Source organism: Trichosurus vulpecula, chromosome 4, assembly GCF_011100635.1.
Source record: "Trichosurus vulpecula isolate mTriVul1 chromosome 4, mTriVul1.pri, whole genome shotgun sequence".
Classification (NCBI taxonomy): Eukaryota; Metazoa; Chordata; class Mammalia; order Diprotodontia; family Phalangeridae; genus Trichosurus; species Trichosurus vulpecula.
Window position 1 is genome coordinate 179,515,022 of NC_050576.1, and position 26,720 is coordinate 179,541,741.

Below are 26,720 nucleotides of genomic sequence, written 5' to 3' on the forward strand. Positions count from 1 at the left end.
TAATTGTAATATTACAAAAGCTGTTTCCAAAAATAGGGAAAGAACCTATCAAATTCCTTCCATGATACAAATGTGTTCTTGATACCTTATAAACAAAACAGAAGACTATAGACCAGAATGTCTACAGATAGACTTTAAAAATTAGCAAAAATCCTATAGCAGCATATTAAAAATATTATATACTATGACAAATTTGGATTGTGCCAGAAATGAAAAGTTGTTTTAATATTAGGAAATTAAATGTAATAGATCATATTAGTAAAAACAAAAATCACATAATTTTATCACTATAGTAAAGTTTTTGACAAAACACCCTCTCCTGTTATTATCATTAAAAATCATAGAAATAAATGAATCCTTCCTTAATATGGTAAAATTATATTTGTCTAAAACTAAGATTCAGCATTACACATACATACACATACTATATGTATGTAGGTAGATAGAACAGAGATAAGTGAGAGAGACTGTCCCAGTAAGATTAAGGGTAAAGCAAGGATGTCCATTATCATAACTCTTATTTGATAGTGCTCAAAATGCCAGCCATACCAGTAAAATGAGAAAAAGGAATTGAGGGAGTAAACATATAAAGGAAACAAAATGATCGTTTTTGCTTATTAATGGTCTATTTAGAACCCTAGCAATTAAACTCAAAATTAATTGAAACAGTAGTGTTAGCAGCCAAAGTATCAGGGTACAAAGTAAATGTATATAAATCATCAGGTTTTCTGTATATTGCTAACCAGCAGGAAGAGATAGAAAGAGAAATTCTTTTTAAAATAACTACAGTGTCAAAAATATTTGGATATACACCTATTAAGACAGACACAGGGATTATATGAATACAAATACAAAAGGTTCTTTACAGAAACAGGCAGTCGAAAATAATTGGAGAGATGTTGATTCTTCATATTTGGGTCATGCCAATATAATATGAAAAATGACAGTACTAAGTTAATTTATTTCTTCAGTGCCATACCTATCAAACTACCAAAGGATTACTTCATAGGTGGGGGGAGAGAGCATCATTCAGCTGGTGAAGCAAAAGGTCAGAAATCTCAAGAGAAATATTGGTGCAAAAATGTGAGGCCTAATAATTCCATATCTCAAACTACTACAAAACAGTAATCTTCAAAATAAAACTGGCTAAAAAGTAGAAAAGTCTATCACTTGAACTGATTAGGTTCACAACCTCCAAAAGCAAGCAAATTTAATAACATGCATTGAGTAAACCCAAAGATCCCAGTTCCTGGGGTAAGGATTCACCACCTGACAAAAGCTTTTGAAATAGAAAAGCATTCTGGCAGAAACTGGGTACAGACCAATAACTTATACCATATACCACAATAAGCTCCAGATGTCTGTATGACCTAGATAAAAATATGTCATATAAATAGAGAAGGAGATAACTTTCAAAACTATAGGTAGAGGATGAGTTTTTACACCAAAGAGGTAGAGAGGATGTCAAGATAAAATAGACAATTTTTGTTACTAAAATTCAAAAGATTTTGCACAGAAAAAACTAACTCAACTAAAATTAAAAGGGAAAATAGTAAACTGAGGAGAAAGATTTGTAGCAAGTGTCTCTGATAAAGGTCTGATATCCATGATATGTAGGGAAACAATGCAAATATATAAGAGCCATTCGCTAATAGATAAATGGTCAATGATATGAACAGCTCTCAAAGGATGAAATCCAAACTATCAATAGCTATGTGGAAAAATTCTCTAAATCACTAATAATAAGAGAGACGAAAATTAAAACAATTCTGAGTTTCCATATCATGTACATGAGATTGGCAAAGATAACCAAAAAGGAAAATAGCAAATGGAACTTCCTAGCCATCACCAAGACATTGCTGCTACCTTCAACACCTGGAAATCAGAACTCATATCCTCATACCACACCCACAGTTATCATCTCAGATTTGAGCCTGGTGGAATGCCAGTGTTCACAGATGCAACAACACAAGGTCTGTGCTCTTGGACTTCCTCATCACCAGCCTCTGAAATGGATCATCCATCTCTTCTGCCAGATCATGTGTGTGTATGAATATATTTGGGTGGGTGGGTGGGTGTGCGCGCGTGCGCATGCGTGTGTACGTGTATGAAGAAGGGAGAGTGGGGGGGACAATAGAGAACCAGTCTTGAAGCCCAGAAAACCTAGGTTCAAATTCTGCCTGTGACACATACTGGCTGTGTGACACCGGGCAAATGACTTAATTTTTCAGAGCTCTAGGCAGTGCTCTTGAGAGTCTGAGTTGTAGAAAAGATGCCAACTTGCATGAGTTTCCTCATCCCAGGAGTTTTCTATATATGAAATCACAGGTTCTATCCTTTTCGTTATGTATGGAGACAGACACACACACACACTCTCTCTCTCTCTCTCTCTCTCTCTCTCTCTCTCTCTTAATGCTGCCACATTCTGGGACTGGTGCCTTCCTTGCCATTGATGTGGGAATGTTGGAGCCCATTAATCAATGGGAGGTAGGACAGAATCACTGTGAAATTAAGCTTGAGAACTTGTGTTCTGATCTAGTTAAATTGTTTGGGACATGTAACAGAATGAATACAAAATAATTATAAGGTAGTTGGAGAAAGCATTAGCAGTTAGGATAAGGTATCTTGTAGAAGTTGTTGCTTGAAGAAGTGATAAATCTGTGAGGCAAAGGCAAGGAGAAAGTTCATTCTGGGTATTGAGACTAGCCAGTGCAAAGGCAGAGACCCAAAATACAGGACTCTATGTGAGGAACAGAGAGAAGGCCAGTTTAGCTGGATGGTAGGATACAAAAAGAGTAATGTATAATAAAACAAGATAGGTTGGAGCCAGGTTGTGAAAGGCTTTAAAAGCCAAGCAAAGAGATGTATATTTGATGCTAGAGCCTATGGAGAGCTGCAGGAATTTATTGAATTAGGCCACTAACATGATCAGTGGGTTTAGGGCTTAACAAAAATCACTTTGGCAACTCTGTGAAGAATGGATTGAGTAGGGACAGACTTGAGACAGTGAAACCGATTAGCTATTAAAATAGCCAGGCAAAAGATGATGAGGGCCTAAAATAAGATGATAGCTCTGTGAGTAGAGAGAAAGGGTACGATCTGAAATGATACAGAGATAGAAATGGTAGCATCTGACAGCTCATTTCATATGTGGGGTGAGGGAGAAGGAGGAATGCATGAAAATACCAAAGTTACATACCTGGAAGACTGTAAGAATAATGGTATCCTCAACAGAAATAGGGACATTTGGAAGAGGGTGGGAAGGTTTTAGGGGGGTGAAGGAGAAAGTAAATGAGTTCAGTTTTGCTCATGTTCAGTTTGAGATGTCAACAAGATATCCATTTTGAAATGTCTAATAGGCAGTTGGTGATCTGGGGCTAGAGCTTAAAAGAGAAACTGGGGCTAATTATATGGAGCTGTGAATTATCTGCCTAATAAATAAACTGGTGGCAACTAATGAAGTCAGTAAGACAACAAAGAAAGAGAAGAGGGCTTACACCAGAGCCTTGGGTATATTCACAATTAGGGGGCATGATAAGATGACAGTTCAGCTAAGAAACAGAACCAGGAGAGAGGAGTCAGGAAAACCCAGTGAAGAAACAATACCGTTGTTATCAACATTTGGTCTTAATGTTATCTGGATTTTCTTTTTATTATTTAGCAAGGAAACTGCCTCTAAAAGCAACTTGAAGTTCTGGCCATGAAATCATACCTATCTTCTTGCAACTTCTTGAAAACTGTTTCAACTGTTTTTATAGCCACTAGATGGAATTTGTAGGAGGGTAAAAATTAGTGTAAAGAGATCATTATCCCTTGGTTCTTCAAAGTTCTGATTAAATTGTGTCGTTAAAAACTGAATTTTTGTGAGATATTCCTGACAGCTTTCTTTTTATCAATTAGCCACATGTGAGATGTGCGGAATGGTTGGAGTACGAGATGCTTTTTATTCTAAAACAAAGCGTTTCTGCAGTGTTTCATGTTCAAGAAGTTACTCCTCAAACTCCAAGAAGGCAAGCATTTTGGCGAGACTTCAGGTAACGGTACAGAAACTTTTTTATTCTTATGAATTTTTAATTTCTATAGCTTTTTTTATTTTTTGTAATTTGATGATGATTCACCAAGGGATGCTGCTGCCAACTGGCCAATGCCTTGTTTTCATTTTATATCCTATTTTATAATGAAGTGATTTTGTTAAAAATCCTGTGAACCTCCTTAATATCCCTGTTTTGCCTCAAAACGATGTTTTTTCTTACTTATGTGAGTGAATTAAATTGTATCCGTTTCTCAAGTAGAGTCTATGTTGAAAATGGCTAGGTAATTTTTCTCATGTAGCATTTGAAGCAGTTTACTTTTAGTATAAAATAAAAACAAAGCTTTTGCATGTTTTGGGGAAGGGAGGCTACTTTTCATTATTATCTGCTAGTTTTATTTTGCCTTTATCTTTGCTTTTCAATATTGCCTACATTTGTCAGATTGCAACTGCATTACTGAATCCTTCCAAGTTTGAGAAGAAAATGAACCTTCTTCAAATACAAAATCTCTTAAGTCCTTATTGACTTACTGACCAAATTGTCATTTGAGTTCACAGTTTAGCTTTTCACAGTTCCTATTTGGTTATTTACATAATATATTTTATCTACTTGAGCACATCTTAAACATTTCTTTACTCCACTTAACTGGTAAAAACAGTAATTTCCCCTCTTTCTTTGCAGTGGCACTTTTATTTCAGCTCCCAAATTTCAGGAAATATACCACATGGATATTCATTAGTTGCTTCATCAACTGCTCAAAGAAACTAGTCTACATCCCAGTGGCTGGCAATTTATCATGTTCTGAATTTTGCCCATGACTAGACTTGTCTATGTTCCTTTCTCTTCATATGAGAGGCATCACAGCTCTTGCCTTCCAGCCTCTGAGCACTAAATTGTCTTGCCCTGTCATATAAAGGTGGCACCAACAAGAGTGACTGTCTCCTATGGGAAGGATTTGAGGCTTTGCCACAGCCTAATGTTTTAACTGTGCATATATGTAACACTTATTAAATAAATATTTTAACCAGCATATTGCTATGGCAGCCTGACATCCATTTATTTCTGTCTGCATCCTGACAGCTTCCCATCCTGAAATTTGCTTGTGCTTCCCTAGTTTATAATTTTCTAAAGCATCAAGGTTTAAATGGCAACCTAGATAGTCATTTTTCAGGAGATGAATAAGAAAGGTCACTCTGTTTACTTAACTCTTCTTGTTTCAGGGTAAACCTCCCACTAAGAAAGCAAAAGTTCTTCAAAAGCAGCCTTTGGTGGCGAAGCTAGCAGCTTACGCCCAGTACCAAGCCACCCTACAGAGCCAGGCCAAGACGAAGTCAGGTAATGTGGTGATAGCCAGGGGTCGGATGACTTGATGGAGGCTGAGCTAGGGTTGCCCAGACCTGATGTGGGAGGAGCCTAATTGAACTAGCAACATCATCGTAACAGAACCTTTCTTTATAATCCTAATTATCTCTTTATGCCAGTCTCCTAGAGGGCTGCAGAGTAGAAGAAAGCTTGGAGTCAAAGCATTTGGCAGATTCTTGGGGGAGTAGGACAAAAGGTTAGAGATGATAATAATAATAGCTAGCATTTTATGGCACTTACTGTGTGCTGGGCTGTGTGCTGAGCGCTTTACAGTTGTTATCTCATTTGATCCCCATAACAACCCTGGCAGACAGGTTAAATGATTTACCCAGGATCACACAACTAGTAAGTGTCTGAGGCTGGATCTGAACTCACCTTCCTGACTCTGCGCATGATGATGCCACCCAGCTGCCTGAGACTGGGGGCACGAGCAGGGAAGCATGTTTCTATTCAGCAGCTCCATGCCTGCCACCCTCAGGAAGCTCTGGTGCAGAGACGTGAGCAGCTGTCATTACTGCCCTCACGTGTGAGGTGGCACTGACTGGCTTTCTTAGGAAGTAGTCCAAAGTAACAACTAACAACCTTGATGTCACTTCCTATTTCATTTCAGTGGACTTTGAGTGGAACTTAAAGCATTTAAGGTTTTGATTTTTTAACTTCACTTCCCTCTTTTCTCAGCAGTCTCCTTGGAAGGCTTCAGCTGGGGTAATTACATCAACAGCAATAGCTTTATAGCTGCTCCAGTGACCTGTTTTAAGCATGTAAGTATAGACTTGCTACTTTTGTCACTTGAATAAGTGTAAATAGAGAAATTAACTAGTTTGTTTTTCAAAAACAAACTTTTGTTTTAACAGATTAGAATGGAAATTTTTCTCTTCACCATGCAAAAGTTTGCCATTGTTGTTGATGTAGAGGAGTCCTATATCTGCACGTGATTATAGGGAAAGCAAAGAATTCCTCTTCTCATTTTATATTGTATCCGTGCATTAAGTCCTAAAGATTCAGCAGCGTTGTTAATATTGTAATGTTAGATATCACGTTAAAACATTAACAAAGTAGTCTTTAAATCAACAGATTATTTAATAGATTATTAGGGACAATGCAGAATTACATTTAAGTTGCATGAGTAAAAGGACCAATTTCATTATTTTCATTTGTCTAGTAATAAAAGTTACCCTGTCATACTTTTCTATAAATACATAAAAGTTAAATTGAAAAGTTTTCTATACTGCAGTTTGTAAATGGCCACCCTGAGGCCACATCACCATCTCTTGGCATCTGTCTGGCCCCTCAGAGCTTATTCTTTGCTTAAATCTGAGGTTTACTTCCTGGTGTTTTTGTTTTCTTTTTATTTCAAAAGTACAAAGCACCAGGAATTGCTTATATCTGTAGTCCCCAAAGCCAGCCCTTTACAGCAGCCTCCAAGACTTTCCCATTAATTATGGGTATAGCTTAATGCTGTTTCAACACAGTGCTAGAGGTAATTCTTGGTAAACACATTGTTAAGTTGATAAATAATATGTCTTAATATGGCATTTTTAAAATTTAGGATTCCAACTGTGACTTAAGAACATCCTTAATTATTAAAGTATTCTTTTTAAAAACACTTGGCATTTCTTTAGTTTTTGACTATTTCTTTATATCTACTTTAGCCGGAGGTAAGCTCTTAAATGAGAAGTAACTAAATTGTGGCTCTTTATGATTGTTGAGGCTGACCTTCTGAGCATTAAGACTTGTTTAATCATAGATATCAGTATGTGAACAGTAGCTGTAGACAGAGCCTCAGTTGCTGCTGCTCCTGGAAATCCAAAGACATTGTTTATTCTCTTGACAATGAATGGTCTTCCACAGGGCAAAGCATATCATTTTAAAACAAATCATTGAATTTCACTTACATGCTCTAAATTAACAGAGCATTTTGATGTAGTTTCAGATTTGTTTCAATGGGATTTTACTAGTTCTTAGAAATGAAGTTTTTGAGGTTTATAACTAAAAATGGAATAGTAACAACAGTTTGCTTATCACTGTCCCCTGCCCTGCATTAATACTGGCTGATCCGTGGCTGGAGAGAGACAAATTAAAGATAACCTCACTGAACTGGCCCAAATGGAATATCAAATATGTGGTCTCAGTGAAATGGAATTTTGTTTTAGTAACATGCAATGTTGCTTCTGTGAGGAAAATACACCACTACACTCCATGGAGTCAAGCAAATGATATGTAAGAGTTTACAGGAGTGTGGGGAAGGGGAACTTGGGAATGTTCCCTGTTTTCCAACAGCAAAGTTAGCTTCGTTTATCAAAAAAACAGCCTTTGTTATATAAAGTAGAGCTGCCAGAATTGAAAGGATAAAAATACCTTAACACCTAGACTCACTCTTCAGGCTTTCATTAATTTTCTCTGTCACAAAGAAGGACCTGATGGCCTCACTCATTTCTTTCTTTATTGACTGATTCTACTTCAATGAGATTGAGTTTGTGAATTAACTTTTTCAGAATATGCATTTTTAAGCCTTTTATTTGTAAAGAAGGAATGAAAAGGTAAAACGTAAGTTCTTTTAGGATGACTAGTGGTGCTTATTGAGGAAGGGAAAGGACAGAGTGATCCCCATAAAGCACCCCTGTGTCAGTAAGGCAAGATTCACAATATCGATGATGACCATGAATATGACCATGAATATGCTTGCAGCATTGTTATTACAACCCCTTGTTCTTCTTGGGAAGCAGAGGTCATAGCAAATAGAAACCTCTTCCTAGGATCTGCTGCAACTGGAGGAATCTGACCTTTCCTGCCTGAGCAAGATCCAGCCTCTTCCATCTGCTCTTTTAATCCAGCTCTTCCCTCTGCCTCAATTCTCCACTATTCATTCTTTTTTTTTCTTTTGCACATTTGATGTTACTTAGTAGTTAGTGATATTTTCTTAGAAAAACTCCTTGTTTCACTTTAATTTCCTGGAACGTACTTGATACCGTCTGCATTTCTACTATTAGTATTGACCAGAAGAGTATAATTGAAGTGTATCTTCTTTATCTAAATAGAGATATTCCTAAAATTCCACAAAGTGGTTTATCACTTACTGTGCAAGAAGAGCAGTGGTTTTTGACAGTAATGTATCCTCAAGATTAAACCCAAGCAGACATACAGATTTAACATAATCAGAAGATGCATTTTTTTGTGCATCTATATATCATGACTGCTGTCTACAAAATATCTGATGTATCTTGTCTTTTATCTAGGAGTTTGAGAGATGATCCTTATAACTTCCTTTCTAACAGTTAGAAGTAATAATAGTCTTACTACCTTTTGGGTAGTTAGTTTGCTTTTGCCTGAGGACTCGTAATTTGCTTTCCAGAACACAAAATCTGCATCTCAAAATGGCTTAAAGTTAGGTATCTAAATATAGGGACTGCATCACAGAATCTCAGAGATGGACGCGCAACCTCAAGGGTTATCTGGTCCATCCCATATCTGAGCAGGAATCCTCTCTACAGTATCACTGAGCTTCTGCTTGAAGACTTCAGCAAATAGGAAACTCACTATTTCTCAAGCATCCCATTGTACTTTGGAATAGTTGTTCCCTTACAATGTGTTTGACAGCTATTAATGGTAAAAATCCATGTGTTCTTTTCTTCTATAAATCATTTAAATTTAATCCTAGGGTATTCCCAAACATAGCAAAATATATAGAGAACATCTGCACTACAGAGAATGGTGGTTGCTCCTTGACTGCTTTTATCAGAACATATTTGAGGATAGTACTTGTTTCATTTAAAAGATGCTCACATGCCCCGTTCCAGTCATCTGTGTGCTACGAGAAGCAGTAAGGCATGGCTAAAATAGTAAAGCACAAAATACAGGAGAAACTCTAAGTCATATACAATCAGAATTTTTTTCTTACATGTTTCAGATTTATGTTCTAAACACTTATTATGTAATTGCATCATGTGTGCTAAAGTCTCTTCTCTTATTGATGTTCTCATGACTCAAGAAACCAAAAATGTTTAAGTTGTACTATTCTTTCTCCTTTCTCTTCTGTGAAAATAATCTAAGGAGCTTTGAACCAAAATGGGCTTTTATCTATATGAAGGAGAGTTTCCACCATGACTCCAAAACTACACTGATAGCTCACCCCACTGTATCATATTACACCTTTTTTTTTTTTTTGCCAAGGCTTCAGATAGGCAGTAGTGATTTTTTTGTTTATTTCATACTTAGCCTAGGAGTGGACTTGTATTTTATGCTAAAAAACTTAGCTACCAATACCTACTTCTACATATGCTTTAGTACAGCTCATGAGCAATTACTTGCTTTTCCTAGAATATAATTAGCAATTTACAGAATCTCAGCTGCTGAGATGACTAATTGTTCTTTGGATTTATGATATTTTTAAAATATTCAAGTTCATTTGAAATTCAACAAACATTTATTAAGTGCTTATTAGATGCAAGCATTGGGGGATAGAAAGATAAAAAATAATATACTTCTTTCCCTCAAAGGAGGTTACCATCTCATTAGGGAGCTACGACAAATATACCAAAAAATAAAAAAACCCTACCATTAGAGAATAGACAATTAAATAGTAAATGCTGTAAAAGAGGTCCAGAGTGCTCTGGGCATTCAAAATAATAGATCATATACAGTCACTGAAATTAACCTTCACTGTCTCTTCCTTGTAGGTTGTATTATAAATCCTTAATGAGAACGATGTTTTTCATAGTTATTTAAAAATAATAGGGCATTTCTGACTGATTACAGTCAAACTATGGGGGAAACAGGTCTTCGCACAAAATTATTTTCTTAAAAAGCCATAAAGTTTCCTTTTGTATTCTGTTAATAACAATAACATGGGTCTTTGCAGTTTACAAAATATTTTCACATATGTTATCTTATTAAATTTAACAGTGATTAAGCACCTACAGTCTGCAAAGGTGCTAAATGCTGGGGGATATAAATATGGAAAAGACAGTCCCTATGAACTTAGTATAATCAATGAAGTTTAAAAAATATTTGAGATACTTTAGTGCAGCAGAGAGAATCCGGAATTGCTTCCTAGATAAGGTAGAAAGCAAGTTGAACCTTAAAATGGTGATGGGGGTGACAAAGGCAGGGCAGCTGTTCCAGATATAAGAATTGTTGTCAGCAAAGGCATGAGGTTGTGATAAGGTAATTCAGTAGATTATCTGTATTAATGGACAGATAGTCTAATTTAGCTAGAGTACGGGCAGCTAAGTGGCGCAGTAAATAGAGTGCCAGGCTTGGAGTCAGAAAGATTCATCTTCCTGAGTTTAAATCTAGCCTCAGACACTTCCTACCTTTGTGACCCTGGGCAACCATTTTAATTCTGTTTCCCTCAGTTTCCTCATCTGTAAAATGAGCTGGAGAAGGAAATGGCAAACCATTCTGTTATCTTTGCCAAGAAAACCCCAAATGGGGTCGTGGAGAGTTGGACACAGCTAAAACAATGGAAACAGCAATAAAATGTAAAGAGAAACAGAAGGGAAGAAAATAGATTTGGAAGCAAATAATGGAAGAGTCTGAAATAACATAGAAAAGTTTTTATTTTCTTTAAGAGGCAAAGGTCCCTGAACAGAGGATTGGTAGCATCAGAGCAGTGCATTAGGAAGATTACAAGGATAGTGGTTACAAAGGACAGATTAGAGAGGAAAGAGGCTAAAGGTAGGAAAGAATAATATAGTAGTGTGGGTGAACAGTAATTAGGACCTGGTTACAGGAAAAAAAAGGAAAGGAACGGGGATACTTAGAGATGGGGTAGGATGGACAGGACTTTACAAGGAAAGAATTACGATGATTCTAAAGTTTTGAGCCTGTATGACTGGGAGAGACAGTGGTGCCATCAAATTTTGAGAAGAACGTGGTAAGTTTAGTTATAAACGTCTTAAGTATGAGGTGCCTGTAGTATATTTCTCTCTGTAGATATCTAACAGGCATTTTGAAATTTGAGATTGGAAAATCTTCCGCATAAAAGGAATAACTGAAGCAATGGAAATGTATCAAATCACCAAGGAAGAGAAACTAACAAGCAAAGAGAAGGCTGAAGACAGGAGGACTTTGGTGGACCCTACTCATGGCACTTACTGAATATTATTAGGAGAGTAAGAAATCAGCAAAAGAGGCAGAAGAGACAGAAAAGTGGGAGAACTATGAGAATGCCCCTTCACAGGAGTAGCCCTCTGAGACCAAGGATAGAATTCTACAAATGAGAAAGCTAAAGCTCAGAATAGGTTTCATTAGTAGCAAGCCACAAAGGCAGGAGTTGAGCCCAAGTTGTTGAGTTTTGCTCCAGGCTTCTTTTCACTGTATAGTGACCACTTGGGAAGATCTCACTGTTAATAAATAAACTAAACCTCTTCTGAGAAGAATAGGATTGATTTACACTTGCGAAAATCACCTGTATTTTGCATATTCGTTACATGTATGTCTATACATACACATTTTTTGCTATTTCCTTTTTATGTGATCTTTCAATGTTCTCAAATAGTTTTGGTATTTTTTGCTTTCCTACTGTGATTTCCAAGGCCCCTTACTAGCATTCATATTTTTTAGTGAAAAAGAAATGTATTTTTTTCCCTTCTAAAACACTAGTCATTTTCCTGTGCTTATATGTAACATATACAAGCGCCATCACACACTTTATACACACCTATCACACACTTTAATGAAATTTTATATTTGAAAGGGACCTTAGAAGTCAGTCTGATCAAATTCTGTGTTTTAGCAGAGAGGTAAAATGATTTATCAAAGGTTACTTAATAGCTTATTAGTGACTTAGTTATAGTGTTCTGTAATTATTAATTTTACTTCTACCTCAAACATTATCTTTTTCCTCTACCACTAACCCACACACACACACACACACACACCTCTGTTGTCCAGTTGCAAGGTGAATGGGTTTTGTGAGAAAGAGAAGGCTTTCTTTTTGTCCTGTTAATCATGATTTCCTCATCCTACTTTCTGTGGTTTCAGATGTATATTCTTATTTTTTAAATCATCCCTTTTCTCCCTCTTTCTTGTGAAATTTTAACATATTCTCTACTTTTTTTTATAGCAAACCCATACTTAATTTCAGAGCTAAACACTATCCTCTAATCTTATTCATTAATGCCAAGCGTTTAAATGCAATTATCAGTGTTATTTTGGCCCACACTATATAGAGCAAGTCTATGTAGACTTCTTTTTTGTGGTCAGGTCTAGTGTGCATTATATCTATACACTTAACTGAGGATCCAAGCATCCCTAGAAATCTCTGCTATAGTACACTCCTGACCTTACAAGAAGTCTGGGGAAAGGGAACTTCCCACCAAAATATTTTCTTGCAGATAAGAAAAAGGATCACTTTTTGTTGTTGTTGTTGGGAGGCCCTTAGCATTTGGATTTGGGCCATGTCCAACAGGACCTTCCTGATTGCAGCTTACCTTGCAGGGAAGGAGAGTCGCTCACAGATTAACCCACACGAGTGGTTCCTGGATCAGGAAGTGGTGAACCAGATCTTCCTTGTTTGGGAGGCACCTGAGGTGGATCTCTTCGCCATGAGTCTGGAAGGTAAATTTGTTGTTACCTGTAAATTACGGTTCTGCTAGTTCATACTATGCCAATCCAGACTTCAGTTATCCCTCCTGCCAGCAAGTGAAGACAGATGACTTGAACGAAGATGGCTATCAAGGCCTGGGTCATTCAGTCTTCCCCATTTGAGAATATTCATTTTTAACAAAAGGGAAATATATATGTATGTATATATGTATATATTTATATTACATATATGTGCATATATATGTATATATAAGCTGTTTGTTTTGCTATATGGAGCAAATTCCACATTGTGGTGCTCTTTTTTTCCCCCATTTTTCTTTTTTCCATAGAGACAGGCATATGGATTGGTTTAGAAGGGTCTAGCAGAACCACAACTTTACAGGCAAGAACAAATGTCACTTTCTGCTACTTTCTCCTATACCAATCCAGACTGTAAGAACCAAAAAGTAATATCCCCATGAAAAATGAAGATCATTACCATTTTTAAATGAAAATGTTGGCACTTTATTTACTTGAACTTAAATGAGTTGATTCATTAAAATTGATTAATTTGTCTTCTAATCAACCTATCAATTTGGCAGATAGGCAGTCAGATCTATAATTAGGCTTATGTGTTAGGTTCACCAGCAGTACAATGACCTAAACCAAAACCTGTCTGAGAAATACAGCTGGAATATTTCTGCTGACCCACAAAGTCAGATTCTGGTCAAAGATTTATTTTCTCCTCCCCCTCACTGCGCCTCATCACCTACCTAAAAAAAAAAAAGATGTGCCTTTAATTTTTCAAATTTTAGCTACCACTTAACCTTCCTTAAGTAGATTAATACTGGTAAGATCATAGAGGCTGTCTTTTATATAACTACAGATCTATTTAATCCATCTTCCTTTAAGTTTTCTTAATATACCTGCTGGCAATAGGGGTAGCCTCAAAGTCTAGAGTGATGTAGAGAAGATAGCAGAACATGAAGAATCCAGTATTTAACATAAATTAATAAATAGGTCAAAAAGAAGTGATTGACATATTTTTCCACAACTAGTGAATCTGTTCATATCTACCCTCCAGAATCAATGATAGCTGAGATATCCTGTTTTCTCCATATATTTGGAAGCATATTTCATGCCCACCAAGAGAGGAGTCATAATTGATTCTGTCTATTAGTTTGTGGACTTAACCTAGTTCTTTATCCCTTGACATTTTCTTCACCTCAATCTGAAATTGCTCTTTCTCATACTTTGGCTCTTGAGAAGGTAGGGATTGAACAGATGGTGTTTCATACAAGTTGTTGGCCTGTCAGAAGGGAGTCTACCAAAGAGTGAAAGACCATGTGCAGATGTCCACTGCCTGATGTTCAAATTGGCTAGGTCCTGTATCTCTGATTCCTTCGGTTACTCATTCTTCTGGCTATATTTTCTTATATTGATTTGCCCCAAAATAAACAAATTCACCTGACCTTACTTGATTCTTTTCTTTATCATCAAGTTTTAAATTATTTTAGTATGGTTCTTATCATTTACCTCCAGAGAGACTTTCAATGTTTTCTGTATTTCTAAAACCCACTTAATTTAGTTAACTATTACAGTGGTGTGCAAATTAAATGGGACAAATTAAAATAATTGCATTTATTGATATAATAAGCCTTACAGCTATTTACATCTTTAAACAAATTTTAACATGCAATATGTCCTCTTTTTGCTGCAATCACTTGTTTTACATGATTTGGCATTGAGTCAGTAAGACTTAGACAAATAATTCTCTAATTCTTCATTATGAAACCATACATCACAGTGAATATTAAACATACCTTTGATGAATAGTCCATTTTCCTACATCTAGCCTTGATTATAGCCCATAGGTTATCACTAGGGTTTGAATCAGGTGAGTTCCTAGGCCTGTTTCTCTCCATCTCTTGGACACATTTCTCTGTCTTTCATGGCATATGGTATGGTTAAAGGTTGTGGTTCAATATTCCATCTCAACTTGGAAATTTCTGTCATTTTAGGATAGTTCTGCTTCTCAGTATATCAATATATATTTATCAGAGTTTATCATTGCCTCAGCGGGGGCAGTCCTTCCAGGCCCACTAGAAGTAAAAAGTCCCCTGACATTTTTTCAGCAGAGGTTTTGCATAGTCTGATGGAGAGTCCTAGATCTTACAGGATCACCTAAACTTATCTTCGTTCCTCTGCTCTTTGTATTATCTTGCTCATGTCAAGCATTTTTGTTTCATAGTACCCGTTAGCCAGTTTTTTTTTACTGGTCCTCTCATTGTTCTTTCAACTTTAAGAAGCCTACTCTGCACATAGAAGAATCAGAAACAACCTCTTCAGCTACCAGGTCCCTCTGAAGGTCTTTGCTTGTCTTCTGAGGAATAATTAGGCTCTTTTGCATTGATAGTCTGTTAGTTCTTGGCAATATTTATCATTTTCAACTGCAATTTCCCTTTGTATTTTGGTTATAGTGATTCTTTTTTACTACAGGCTTGAATGATCTTAAAATGCTTGACTTCCCCACACCAACAGCCACAGCAGTTTCTCTAATAGTCATTGAAATGTACTCTTTAAGAACTCAAAGTTTTATGCCTTCATTTAGAGTGATAACTATTCTTTAAAACCATAGAACTAAAAACACAACAGAAAAGATCACACGTAAATGGCAGGACATGCATCACTCAACCAGCAGAGAACAAAAGGTAGGGAAATTAATTTAATTTGGTTTCATTTTGTCATTCTGCTCTGAGACACAGATTAGTGTCATTGGATACTGTGTGAACATGTGCGTGTGCACACATACCCAAACACACATAACTTTTGCTGTCCCAAAATGAAACCATATCTAAATTATTGCTTTCCCCCATCACTGTATTATCTCCCTTGTACGTGAAGAAATGGAGGCACAGGGTACTTAGGAAATATATATCATATCAGCATCACTCAGCATATTTTGTCATGGTCATGTTCTGAAGGAGCCTAGCATCAGGAGATTACAGACACACATGTGACCATTGCTATCACAAGATGAAACCATATAAAAATCACTTGTCCCAAATAATTCTCACACCACTGTATACAAGCTGTAAATAAGCTTCATGTATTGAATTGACTAAAAAGTGATAGGGAGTACATGTTATAACAATTGTAGACTGTGATGATAAAAGATTAGAAAGATCCTGTCATATTAGTACGTAGGTTAGTCAGCTAATGGAGACAAAAGTCCCTTAGATTTTTTTGGTGATTTGCATTTTCTAATGTTTGGGGTTTTTCTTTTGGTGATAGAGATTTGCAGTAAATTGTTGTATTAATCATGATAGATGTAACAGTATCAGATGGTTAAACTAATAGTTTACTATAATATAGGTCTCTAAAATTGCAAATCTGCCTTTTGAGTGTTTTATTTCCTGCTACCTTCTCTTTTGCCCATTCTCACAAACTTTCTTCTGTGAATCAGTCTTAAAAGTGGAAATTTTTTTATGCTGAGGTGAAAAAATACCTTGAACCTTCACATCTCTCACCTACTTTCTCTTACTAACTTGCAGTATATTGCCCCAAAATGTAGTTAATGACATAATGCATGAAAAAGGGCAGGTTGTTAGTTTGAATTACTTTTCTTGTTATTCTTTGTCAAATTAAAATTATATTCATTCAGAGGTATATCACAAATAGCAACAAATATCTTAAATTGGCTCTGTCTTGTGAAAGCTACGGTTGGTTTTGTATTTCTGCTTTTATAAAATATTATTTTCTATGCACTATACTAAGATAATATGCTGAATTCTGAAGCTGACATTTGTGTATTTTAACTTCTTTGAATTCTTTTGAACTTGAATTCATCCCTGAGACTAGATACTTATAGAAATATCAAATAATAAAATTCTATGGAAAATAAAGGGAGAAGAAAAGGTTGCATTTTCAGAGAAAATTACATATTAATCTGTCATTTCTTGCATATTTCCATTGTTGGTGACAGTTGATAAAAATAAAGATTGTATTCCAAGCTGAGTGCTAATAATAAGGTGCTAATTTGGTACTTTTTACATGACAGGCACCCATGGGGACCTGCTGGGGTGATATCTCAGAAAATGTGAGGGTGGAAGTTCCCAATACAGACTGCAGCCTACCTACCAAAGTCTTCTGGATAGCTGGAATTGTGAAATTAGCAGGTGAAAAACCTTCATAGTAATTGACCAAAAAAAGCTAATGATACCTATAATTAGATTATTTTATAGGTGCTTATAAATTTTATGGTACATGGAGGTTTGGGAAGTTGCAATGAATAATGAAAACTGACTATATTAGAAAATTTGTGTAGCCAATTTGCTTAATGTAACTGATTTGGATTGTTAATGATAGCAGTGTCCATGTCGACATGTCCTGTCAATTCTTTCTTCCCGGTGTTTCTCAGATTTGTCCCATTCTTACATTTCCCACTAATATCACTCTCTTGATACTGCAGTACCCAACTAGGAGCTCCCACTATTAGTTGTAGCTAACCAGTTAGCCTAGGTCCCTGCCTTTCCAAGTCAGAAATTCTACAGACTCCCGGTGGGGAAATGTGGGAAACAGAGCAGCTTTCCGCCCTCCCTCTGGAACTCAAATCCCTTTGCTATGAGCAGTGAAGGAACAGTGAGACTACTCAGGACCCCAAATCAAGAGGGTACATAAACACTCTGAATTACACATGCGCACACGCACACGCACACATGCACGCACGACTCTGGACGAAGAGGGAGATCACAGCAGTGTAGAAAGCTTTCATTTCCTTTGCCCCACCATAGGACATGAATGTTAAGTATAAAATATAAATTTCAAATGTTAAAAATAACTTGTAAATAAAATATTAGAACAATAAGTCTGTCTTCCATTAAATGTTTTAGTGTATTTTTTAAAGTTTTTGCATTTATTAATGTGAATAATAACTCTCACAGTACTTTGGAGTTTGTAAAGTACTTTCATCACAATATAATACTTTAGTTGTGGGATTTGGGTTTTTTTGGATTTTTTTTTTAAACAACAGTTACAAATTATGAAGAAAGACCTCTCAATTAGTCTTTATGCATAGAGTACCTAAAAAATTTTAACATACCACTACCCAAACCTTATTATCAGACAGATTTGTTATAAAATGAAGATTATAATTTAGTATGGGAAATAAGGTTTACCTATTAAAAATAGCAGCAACAGAAAATAGTGTATGATTAAATTCCCCTACACAGATACTAAGAGCTAAAATAGCCTAGAGCAAGGAGGGAGTTTGGGGTTGGAGTAGTCCCACCCAGTTTATTGTGATATCCTCCTGTTTTTCCTTCCTTCCTTCCTCCTCTTTTCTTTCCACTCCATTCTGCTTGACTAATCTATCCTGCTGTTAAATAAATCTTCCACAAAACTCTCTTTTCGATGAAAAGGCATTGGATAAAATTCATTCTCTACTCATGGCTATTTAAAAAAATAGAAATACTTCCATAGTATCATTAAATAGTATGTTGAAATTCAGTTTGTTTACAATAAACACTAGAGCCATCCTTTTAAAATCAGGAGCAGCATAAGGATTCCCAGAGGACAGTCGTTGATATAGGACTAGAGTTTGGGAGAGAGATGAAAGCTGAATGTGTACATTTAGGAATCTTCTGCATAAAAGTTATAGTGGAGTCCATGGGACATGGCAAGACCAACAAGATAGAATATAAAAGGGATAAGAGGAGAGGACCCAGGACAGAAATACATACATATAGAGTTAAGACAAGTATGTTGATCCTCTAAAAGGAGACTGAGAAAAGGAGATCAAATATGTGGGAAGAGAACCATGAGTGAGCAGTGTTACAAAAACCCAGGGTGGGGAGAATATCTAGAAGGAGCAAGTGATAAACAGTGTCAACTGCTATAGAGAGGTTAAGAAGGAAAGAGGACTGAGAAAAGACCACTGAATTTGGCAATAAAGACATCATTGATGACCTTAGAGGAAATTTTTGCAATTCAGTGGTGGAGATGATAGCTAAATTGAAAGAGATTGAGAAATGGGAGGTGAAAAGATGAAGACAGCAAGCTAAGTAGATTTTTCTAGGACTGGGGATGCGAACGGGAGGATGATGGCTATAAGATGACTCCTTGAAGGGCCTGTTCAAGTAAAGGGTTTTGTTTTTTTCTTTTAAGGATATCTGTCCCCATCATTCAAATGCTCTTCCTCTTCACTTCCACCTCTGAGAATCCCTGACTTCCTTCCAAGTCTCAGCTCAAACTCTACATACTGGAGGAGGCCTTTCCCCATTCCCCCAGCTGTTAGTGCTTTCCGCTGTAGAGTTACCTTCCATCTACTCTATCTTGTATGTACCTGCTTATATACATGTTGTCTTTCCTTTCCATCTTTAATAGAATGTAAGCTCCTTGAGGGCAGGATGTTTTTTATTTTTCTTTGTGTCTCCAGTGCTTAGTACAGTGCCTGGTACACAATAAGTACTTAATAAATACTTATTGATTAATAGATTCTGGGCATTTTTGTAAGCAAGAGGAAAAAGGCAGTGGATGAGGAAAAGTTGATATCCCCTTCTGCCTAATTTTCAGAAGGTCAAGCTCCTGGAGGAGACAGGAGATTATAAATTCAAGGGTAGGTGTAGAGGACTTAGCAGTGGCAAGAGGAAAAACCATCTTAACTGCCAAGGCTATAACAGAGAAGAGAATAGTGGGTGATGATTGGGGAGGGGGGTGGGGTTGAACTGAAAAAGTACTAGATTTGGAATCTGAGGACATCTAACTATCTGCCCAACCTCAGACAAGCTATTTACCTTTTCTGAATCTCAGTTGAAAAACAAAAGCATTAGAGTAAATGACCCTATGACCATCCATATTCAACATAGTGCTGAAAAAACTAACAAGTATAATCTTTGTCTAAATGTGATTTCATTAGTGTAGAGAACTTGCAGAGAGGAAACACCTTCTACCAATGCAGATTCATACATGCTCTGCAATTTATAGTCTTAGAGAAGTTACTGGGGCATTACAAGATTGGATGAAGTGGTCACAAAGCCAGTACATGTCAGTTAACTCTACACATAGTAAAAATGACTGATACAGTGTACCAATGGATGTGGAATCTTATTCATGGACCTATTTCCTTCTGCTACTCGCATCACAGCTCATCCATGCCTTCCCATCCTATACAACTCTTAACCATATCCTGTCATAAATTTAACATGGGGGTCCACCCAACTTGCAAGGGCCTTCTTCGTGGTTTCTTCGGAATGGAGCACATAGGCTGTCCATCATTTGTACCTTGCTTTCAGTGTGTAACCAGTCCCATCATTTTTTCTAGTCATACATTTCCCTGACATGCTTTACACACTTCTACCTAATTTATAGCCTGTTGCAGCCCGTTCATACCCACTCTCTGTTATCCTTCGGGTGATTCTTAACCTCAGTATTTCATAAGCTATTCTATGACTCCCAGCCATACACCATCACCAGAAAAACACTAGTGTAAAAAGATGGGCTTTTATGTGGGGAAGAAGCTCGTATAATTTCCCAAAGACACTCCATCCTACTCTTTCCCTCTTCCTGTTCATCTCTGGGCCCTGCTGATTGTCCATTTGCAGTGTCTGGCCCAAATGTATTTACTGATGGATAGATTGATAAATTGTCCATTCAGCTGCAAATCAAGACTTTGACAGCTATCCACTTAATTTTTCCTGTGTGAATAATGTTGAATAAGCCAAAATCTTGTGGGTGGTTATGAATTTCATCTAGGAGACTCTGCAGTGTTCTAGAACTTGGTACAGTCAGCACAGTTTTATCTGCAAACCAGGAGTATCTGGAGGACCTCTTCGACCTGAGCTCTATGCTGCATCGTCCTCCAGGTGTTTAATAGTGGCAAGCACCTTTGGCAACTTTACATCTTTGTTTTATTCCTCACTGAATGTTATGGAAAGAGTCACTGGACAAAGTTATTTCTGTTACATCTTGCAAAGTATTTTGTAAGATTTTGAGATGTACTTGGGAAACAGCCTTGATGGAAATGAGCCTCTAAGGTGGCATTTTCCTCTACCAAAGCAAATGCTTTAATATAGCCAACTGACTCTTTAAGTAAAGTGTGATCTTGTATTCTCTATATTGTCAAGTCAGTTTTGTGATGGTAAAGATATGCAACCTGCTGTGAAGAATCATTTGTGAATTCCTTGCTTATTCTCTTCTGATCCTGTCCTGAAGAATCCCCTCAGTGTATGTGTACATGATTCTCATAAAAAATTTTTGTATAGGCAGTCAGTTGTGAGTCATGTTCTCTTTGATTACTTTTTTTTTAAGTAATAGTATCTGAAGTTTTTTTCCCCACATCTGTTATCCTCTTTCACATATGTTGAAAATGAATCCCTTGGTGCCCTCAAAATTTCATCTTCTCAAGCATGAACCTTTTCTCTGTGTGTAATCTGATCTAGTCCAGATGCTTTCTTTTTGAGTCTTTGTTTTTTCAGTACCACTTTCATTTTCTCTAATAATACATCCAAAACTGTATTGTTAGAATGCAAATGTAGCTTGTCTATGCCTGATGGTGAAGAGGGAAGAGTCTGTTATAAAGATATTTATAGCTCTTTTTCATTTTTCATGTGTTACCCTTTTAGTTTCATCCTTAAATGCCCTTGTGATTGTATGATGGGTCTCTCACCAAGCTTTCTTTAAACTTATGTTTCCTTCCATTGTCCCTCACTGTATTATGAGAAATACTGCTCATAATTTTCCGTCATCCTCCATTAGATTTTACAAATGACTTATAGTCTTGGCAAGTAGATCACTGGCTGAGGCAGTTTGTAGATTCTTTATCTTCTTGTCATAGTATTTGATTTAAATCAGTTAAACTTCTAATGTGATTATTATAATTGGCGTCGTTGTCATTTCCTCTGTCCATTTCCTATTTTTAATCTGTTCAGAATTTAGTTTAAATAGGTCAGATTGAAGTTGATTGAATTATGTATTATGTCCTTTTAGTATTGTATTTTTTTATTGATCTAACTATACATAAATCACTGATTGAAGAATGACTCCCACATAGACTCAGTTTCATTTTAGTGGTGTCATTTGTTGCTTGTCATTTCCAGTGCCTCCTAATTCTTTTCTCAAAGAAAAAATGTATGACATACAAGACTATGTAGTCTGCAAGCCTTCAGCATCTCCCATTCCTTACTCCTAAATCATATTTTCCACTGTTTTGTCACCATCTTCCTCCATACCCACATTTGCATTGAAGCCACTAAATTATTAAAATATATATTTAACTTGGAAGATCTTACCAGATTTTTTGTACAATCTATCCACTACCCCAACCTTTGCAACTAGAATTAGGGCAATAATTTTTAATTATTCCCTTGGTAGTCTTTTTACAAATTTTTATCAAAAGCAATGTAATACAAGATGTCCAAAGAAATAATATTTCTTTTACTGTTTGGGTTTATAATAAAACCAACTCTTTTATTTTCCTCTCCAAGAAGAACCCAGTAGCCATCCTTCCATTAACTCCAGTTTGGTTTTGTCATCTGGTTTCATTTATGGTTAGAACGTCAAGTTTGATATGATTCACTTTCTCTAATAAGTAGTATTCCCATTTGGTCATTGAACAAGCACCTCACAATAAGAATACTAACAGCTAGGTTAATGTTTACATGTAAAAACTCTGTGATTCTTGGCACCATTTTCCCCTTTTCCACCAGTCTGGCACTATAAATGCAGAGTAGCCCCACAGGACGGAGGGCCATTTTTTTAGTGTCTTCTGTTTTATGAATTGCAGTGATAATATGCCCGGATAATTTATGAGAGAAAAAAATGAGCAGACGAAAATTCTGCAACTAAAGGGAAGAAGAGTAAAGAGCCAACAAAGGGGAACTTGCCTTTGTGGTCTTTAAAATATTTTCTACAGCTACAATTTTGAAAACTGCCCAAGGCGAAAAAAAAAATTCGGAGTAATAAACCAGTGAAAGAGAAGAGAGCTTCCAGAAAGAAACCCAGATATGTTGGAGCCTCAGTGTCCTGAACTGAATTAAAACAGAATATTAAAGGGAATAGACCAAGCCAAACAGGAAAGATGAATGAAGAAAGCCAGAACTGAGAATTCAGGCATAAAACCACAATTGAATTGAATTACATGAAGTAGAATTATTGTGGAGATAAATTGGTTACTGCTACTCCCCAACCACCTTTTAATTGGGCACCACAATCTGAGGGCCATACTTAACCTGCCATCTTAGAGGAGCTGTGTTGTGAAAAGCCACCAAAAATGATGGCTTATAATTTTTGATAAGCCTGTTGAAATTTTGCAATCAGGAAAGGAATCCGTTGAAATTAAACAGTGGGAATAAAATTATTAGTCACATGCTTTGGGGAGCAAGTCTTATGTAGAAAAAATAAAATTTTAGTTCCATACAATATGCTGTATTCCATAATAAACTCCCTCTGCCATAAGGTTTAAATATAAAAATAGATACATATTTAAAGGTTAGAAGAAAGCATAATGGGCTGCTTAACCCAACTTAGAAGGGAACAATAAATCATTGACTGTCAGAGAGGAAGAAATCATTGAGGATGATGTTGAAAGTTTGGATTACTTGAAAATAATTTCTTACACAGTGAAAAACAGTAAAACTAAGCTATAAAGAAAAGCAAGAAGAGGTAGGAGATGAAGGTTGTGGAATATCTGTCACCTGTTCTGTCAGTCTTGAATGATATCTTGGTTAGATTTGCTTAACTGCTTTTTTCTTTTTATAAAAAGTTTTTGTTTCAATGAATGACTCACTGGCTGGACAGTGGGGAAGAGATATATGCAGAAAGTAATATAAAAGCAACAAATCAATTTTCTTAAAGTAAAACTATATACTACCAGACTAAAAAGACAACAGACTGTGAAATATTTGCAATAAATCGCAGCTAAAATATCTTCTAGAAATTAGAAGGTATTGATATGTGTATAAAAGCAATAAATACGCAGTCTCTAGTCGACATATGTATAAATCAATCAATTGTGAACAGACATGTCACAGAGGTTGAATCACATATAGTAAATAGACATTTGGAAAAATGTTGAAAGCCAAACATATAAAACTTTCAGTGGGTACCACTGTGTGCTGGAGCCAGACTCTTATGAATTCCCAAAAATCAACTGTTAAATTTTCAAGGTGATCATTTACACATCAGAATTGACAAACATTTTAACACAATCAGGACTTGTTTTGTTGTTGACTAGACACAAGAAAGTGATGGCAAAAATGTTTAACAATGTTCAACTTTAAAGTGGATTATGCTTCCTTCTTTTTTTTTTTTTTTTTTTTTGGAGAGCTTATTATCGAACATTTACCAGCACTCCCTTGTTTGTGACCAGTTTTTTCACCATGGTAGGACCTGCCAGAGTTGGGATTGAGAACCCAGCGTTGCTCTCTGTGGCTTGATTCAATGGAGTAGGGCTGAAAAGAAGATTAGAAATATATCACAAGGAAATTGTTTTCCAAGTTGTTTTGTATAAAGATTTGTGGCAGATATTTAATAGCAAAAAAACAAAAAAAAAATTGCCTCAGAGTTAAAAAGCAACTAGACTCACTTTGTTAATTTAGTTTGCATAGACATTTATAGAGTATTTTGAACCCAGGTGTTCTTCCTCTGAATACAGTGCTTTTTCCACTATATTGTTTATATTGAAGTATCACATCACCATAAGAAAAGCAAATAAAAAGAATATGCAGAAGTCTTCATGTTAACACAAGGTGGAAAAAGTAGAACTAGTCAATATATGCTGACTACACTTTCGTACATGCATATGTGTATGATGTAGAAAAGCAATGTGGTGTAGTGGGTAGCTTCATTTGAAGTCAGAAAGGCCTCAGGGCCTTCTTCTGACACATGTCAGAGGGAGTATCATTTAGCCTCAATGTCATAGGTACTTTCCTTAAGATGAAGAACTCTTGCCATCCTGCAGTGATAGAAGAAATTTACCCATCACTTACCTTTTCAAATGAAATCACAGGTCTAATCCCACTTTTTTTAAAAAATGCGATGTAACATCCATATTAGAGATTTATAGAATTTTGAGGCACCTTTCATTCCGCCTCAGCCCCTCACAGGGATTGTCACCCCAAAATGTTGTACTTTGCTCATTTAAAACTGATGCTGTTGTCGCTAACTATAACCTCCTATCATACCATCCTTGTCTTAACCTGTACTTCTCCCTTACCTCAAACTTTACCTCCACCCAGCCCTTAGCACTTTCTCAGACCACTGCTCCTGCTCTGACTTCCCTATCTTTCCGATCTTGACCCTGTAGTTAGTCATTTCAGTCCTCTACTGTCCTCTGCTCTTGAGTCTCTCACCCTTTTGCCATACATTCCTTGCCAAACCTCAGGCTTGGTTCATTCTCAACATCTACCTCTTTACCTACTCAGATGCTGCTGAACAGAGCTGGAGGAAGCCATATAGCTGTGCCGATGTTCCAATTGCAAGCTTCTCACCTAGCATTCTGGGCCCTTGAACTGGCATTCCATGTTGGCCCCCACGTTACCTAGCTTAACCTGTCTCCCACTCTTCTTTGACTTTTAGCACCACAAAGTCACTGCTTCTTACCGTACCTACCCACATACCGTACTCATTGTTGTAGTAGACCCTGCCCAGAAACCCCTTCCTTCCAGAGGTCCCTAGCTATATATAGCACTACCTGTCTTCACCCTTCTCAGACACATAAAAGAAGCAAGCAGCCCTTGCCTGCCAACATTTGACACTGTGGGCATTCTTCACCTGCCGCTTACCATGACCCCTATAGCTAACCTCCAACCACCTGATTCTCTCCCTATCCCTGTATTATTCAACCACCAGCCACAAAGGAACAAATTCTCCTCAGCTGCTATGTCCTTGTTCTCTCATGTCCGTCTTCCTTAGCCCCACCCAATCTTTGTGTCATTCCAACCCTGCCTGTCCCTTTTACTGTGCCCTCTAGAACTCCTATTCCATAATGAACAAATCTCCCTTCATTCTGCACCAGTAGATCTTTTGATCTGCTAGACCTCATTTAAGATCTGACTTCCCCCAGATGTCATTGCCATCCTCCCTACCGCTGGCTATACCTTCACTCACTGGACTCCCTAACCCTACCCTGACATACTGGTCCTGGAGGGGACAGTAGAATGCTCCTAGTTACCCTCTGCTATTTCCAGATTCTTCCTTTACTACCATCACTCAGCAATTTCCCTTCCTTTGAAACTCACTCAGTTAAAATTTTCTGCCAAATCCATGTCGTGGTGACTGCTGTCTACCAGCTCCTGGTTTATTCTCTCCCCTTTCTTAGAAGTTCAGCACCTGGCTTAATGTTTTCCTCTCCTTCCCAGCTCCTGCCTTTATACTAGAGTATTTCACCATTCCTGTTGAGTCTCCCTCAAACTCCATGACCTTCACTCAGCCACACACAGGGATTGTCACACTCTGCCTGATCTCATCATTACCCTCATGTGTTTTACTTCCCTCCTTTCTTCTAGCTGATCTCTCCTAGCCATCTCCTTCTGTCCCTCATCCTTGAACCTATTCTTTGCCCTCTTTTCAGCTATTACTTAGTATTTCTCAAACCACTGCCCTGACTTCCCTTTTCTCCCTTTCTAGTCTTGACACCCCCCATTAGCCAATTGAACCCCACACAGTCCTCTGTGCTTGAATCCCCATCCCCCTATCCCTTGCCAAACTTTAGCCCTAGATTATTCCCTTGATTTGCCTCCTCTTTTCTTATTCCTGTACTCCTAAATGGAGCTGGAGAAGATCACTCAGCTGTTCTGACTGGGT

General features: G+C 37.0%; 1 protein-coding gene across 7 annotated transcripts in view; it reads left to right on the plus strand.

Moving 5' to 3' along the window:
• MBTD1 (mbt domain containing 1) overlaps positions 1 to 26,720 on the plus strand; it is a 73,739-nt gene that overhangs the window by 25,026 nt on the left and 21,993 nt on the right. For 3 of the 7 annotated variants that reach the window (XM_036753989.1, XM_036753995.1, XM_036753992.1), the window contains exons 3-6: positions 3,901 to 4,040; positions 5,252 to 5,366; positions 6,072 to 6,154; positions 16,981 to 17,098. In XM_036753989.1, the coding sequence (XP_036609884.1) occupies positions 3,901 to 4,040; positions 5,252 to 5,366; positions 6,072 to 6,154; positions 16,981 to 17,098 (456 nt within the window). The remainder of the gene's footprint in view (positions 1 to 3,900; positions 4,041 to 5,251; positions 5,367 to 6,071; positions 6,155 to 16,980; positions 17,099 to 26,720) is intronic. The other 4 variants (XM_036753991.1, XM_036753994.1, XM_036753993.1 and 1 more) reach the window with 3 other exon arrangements.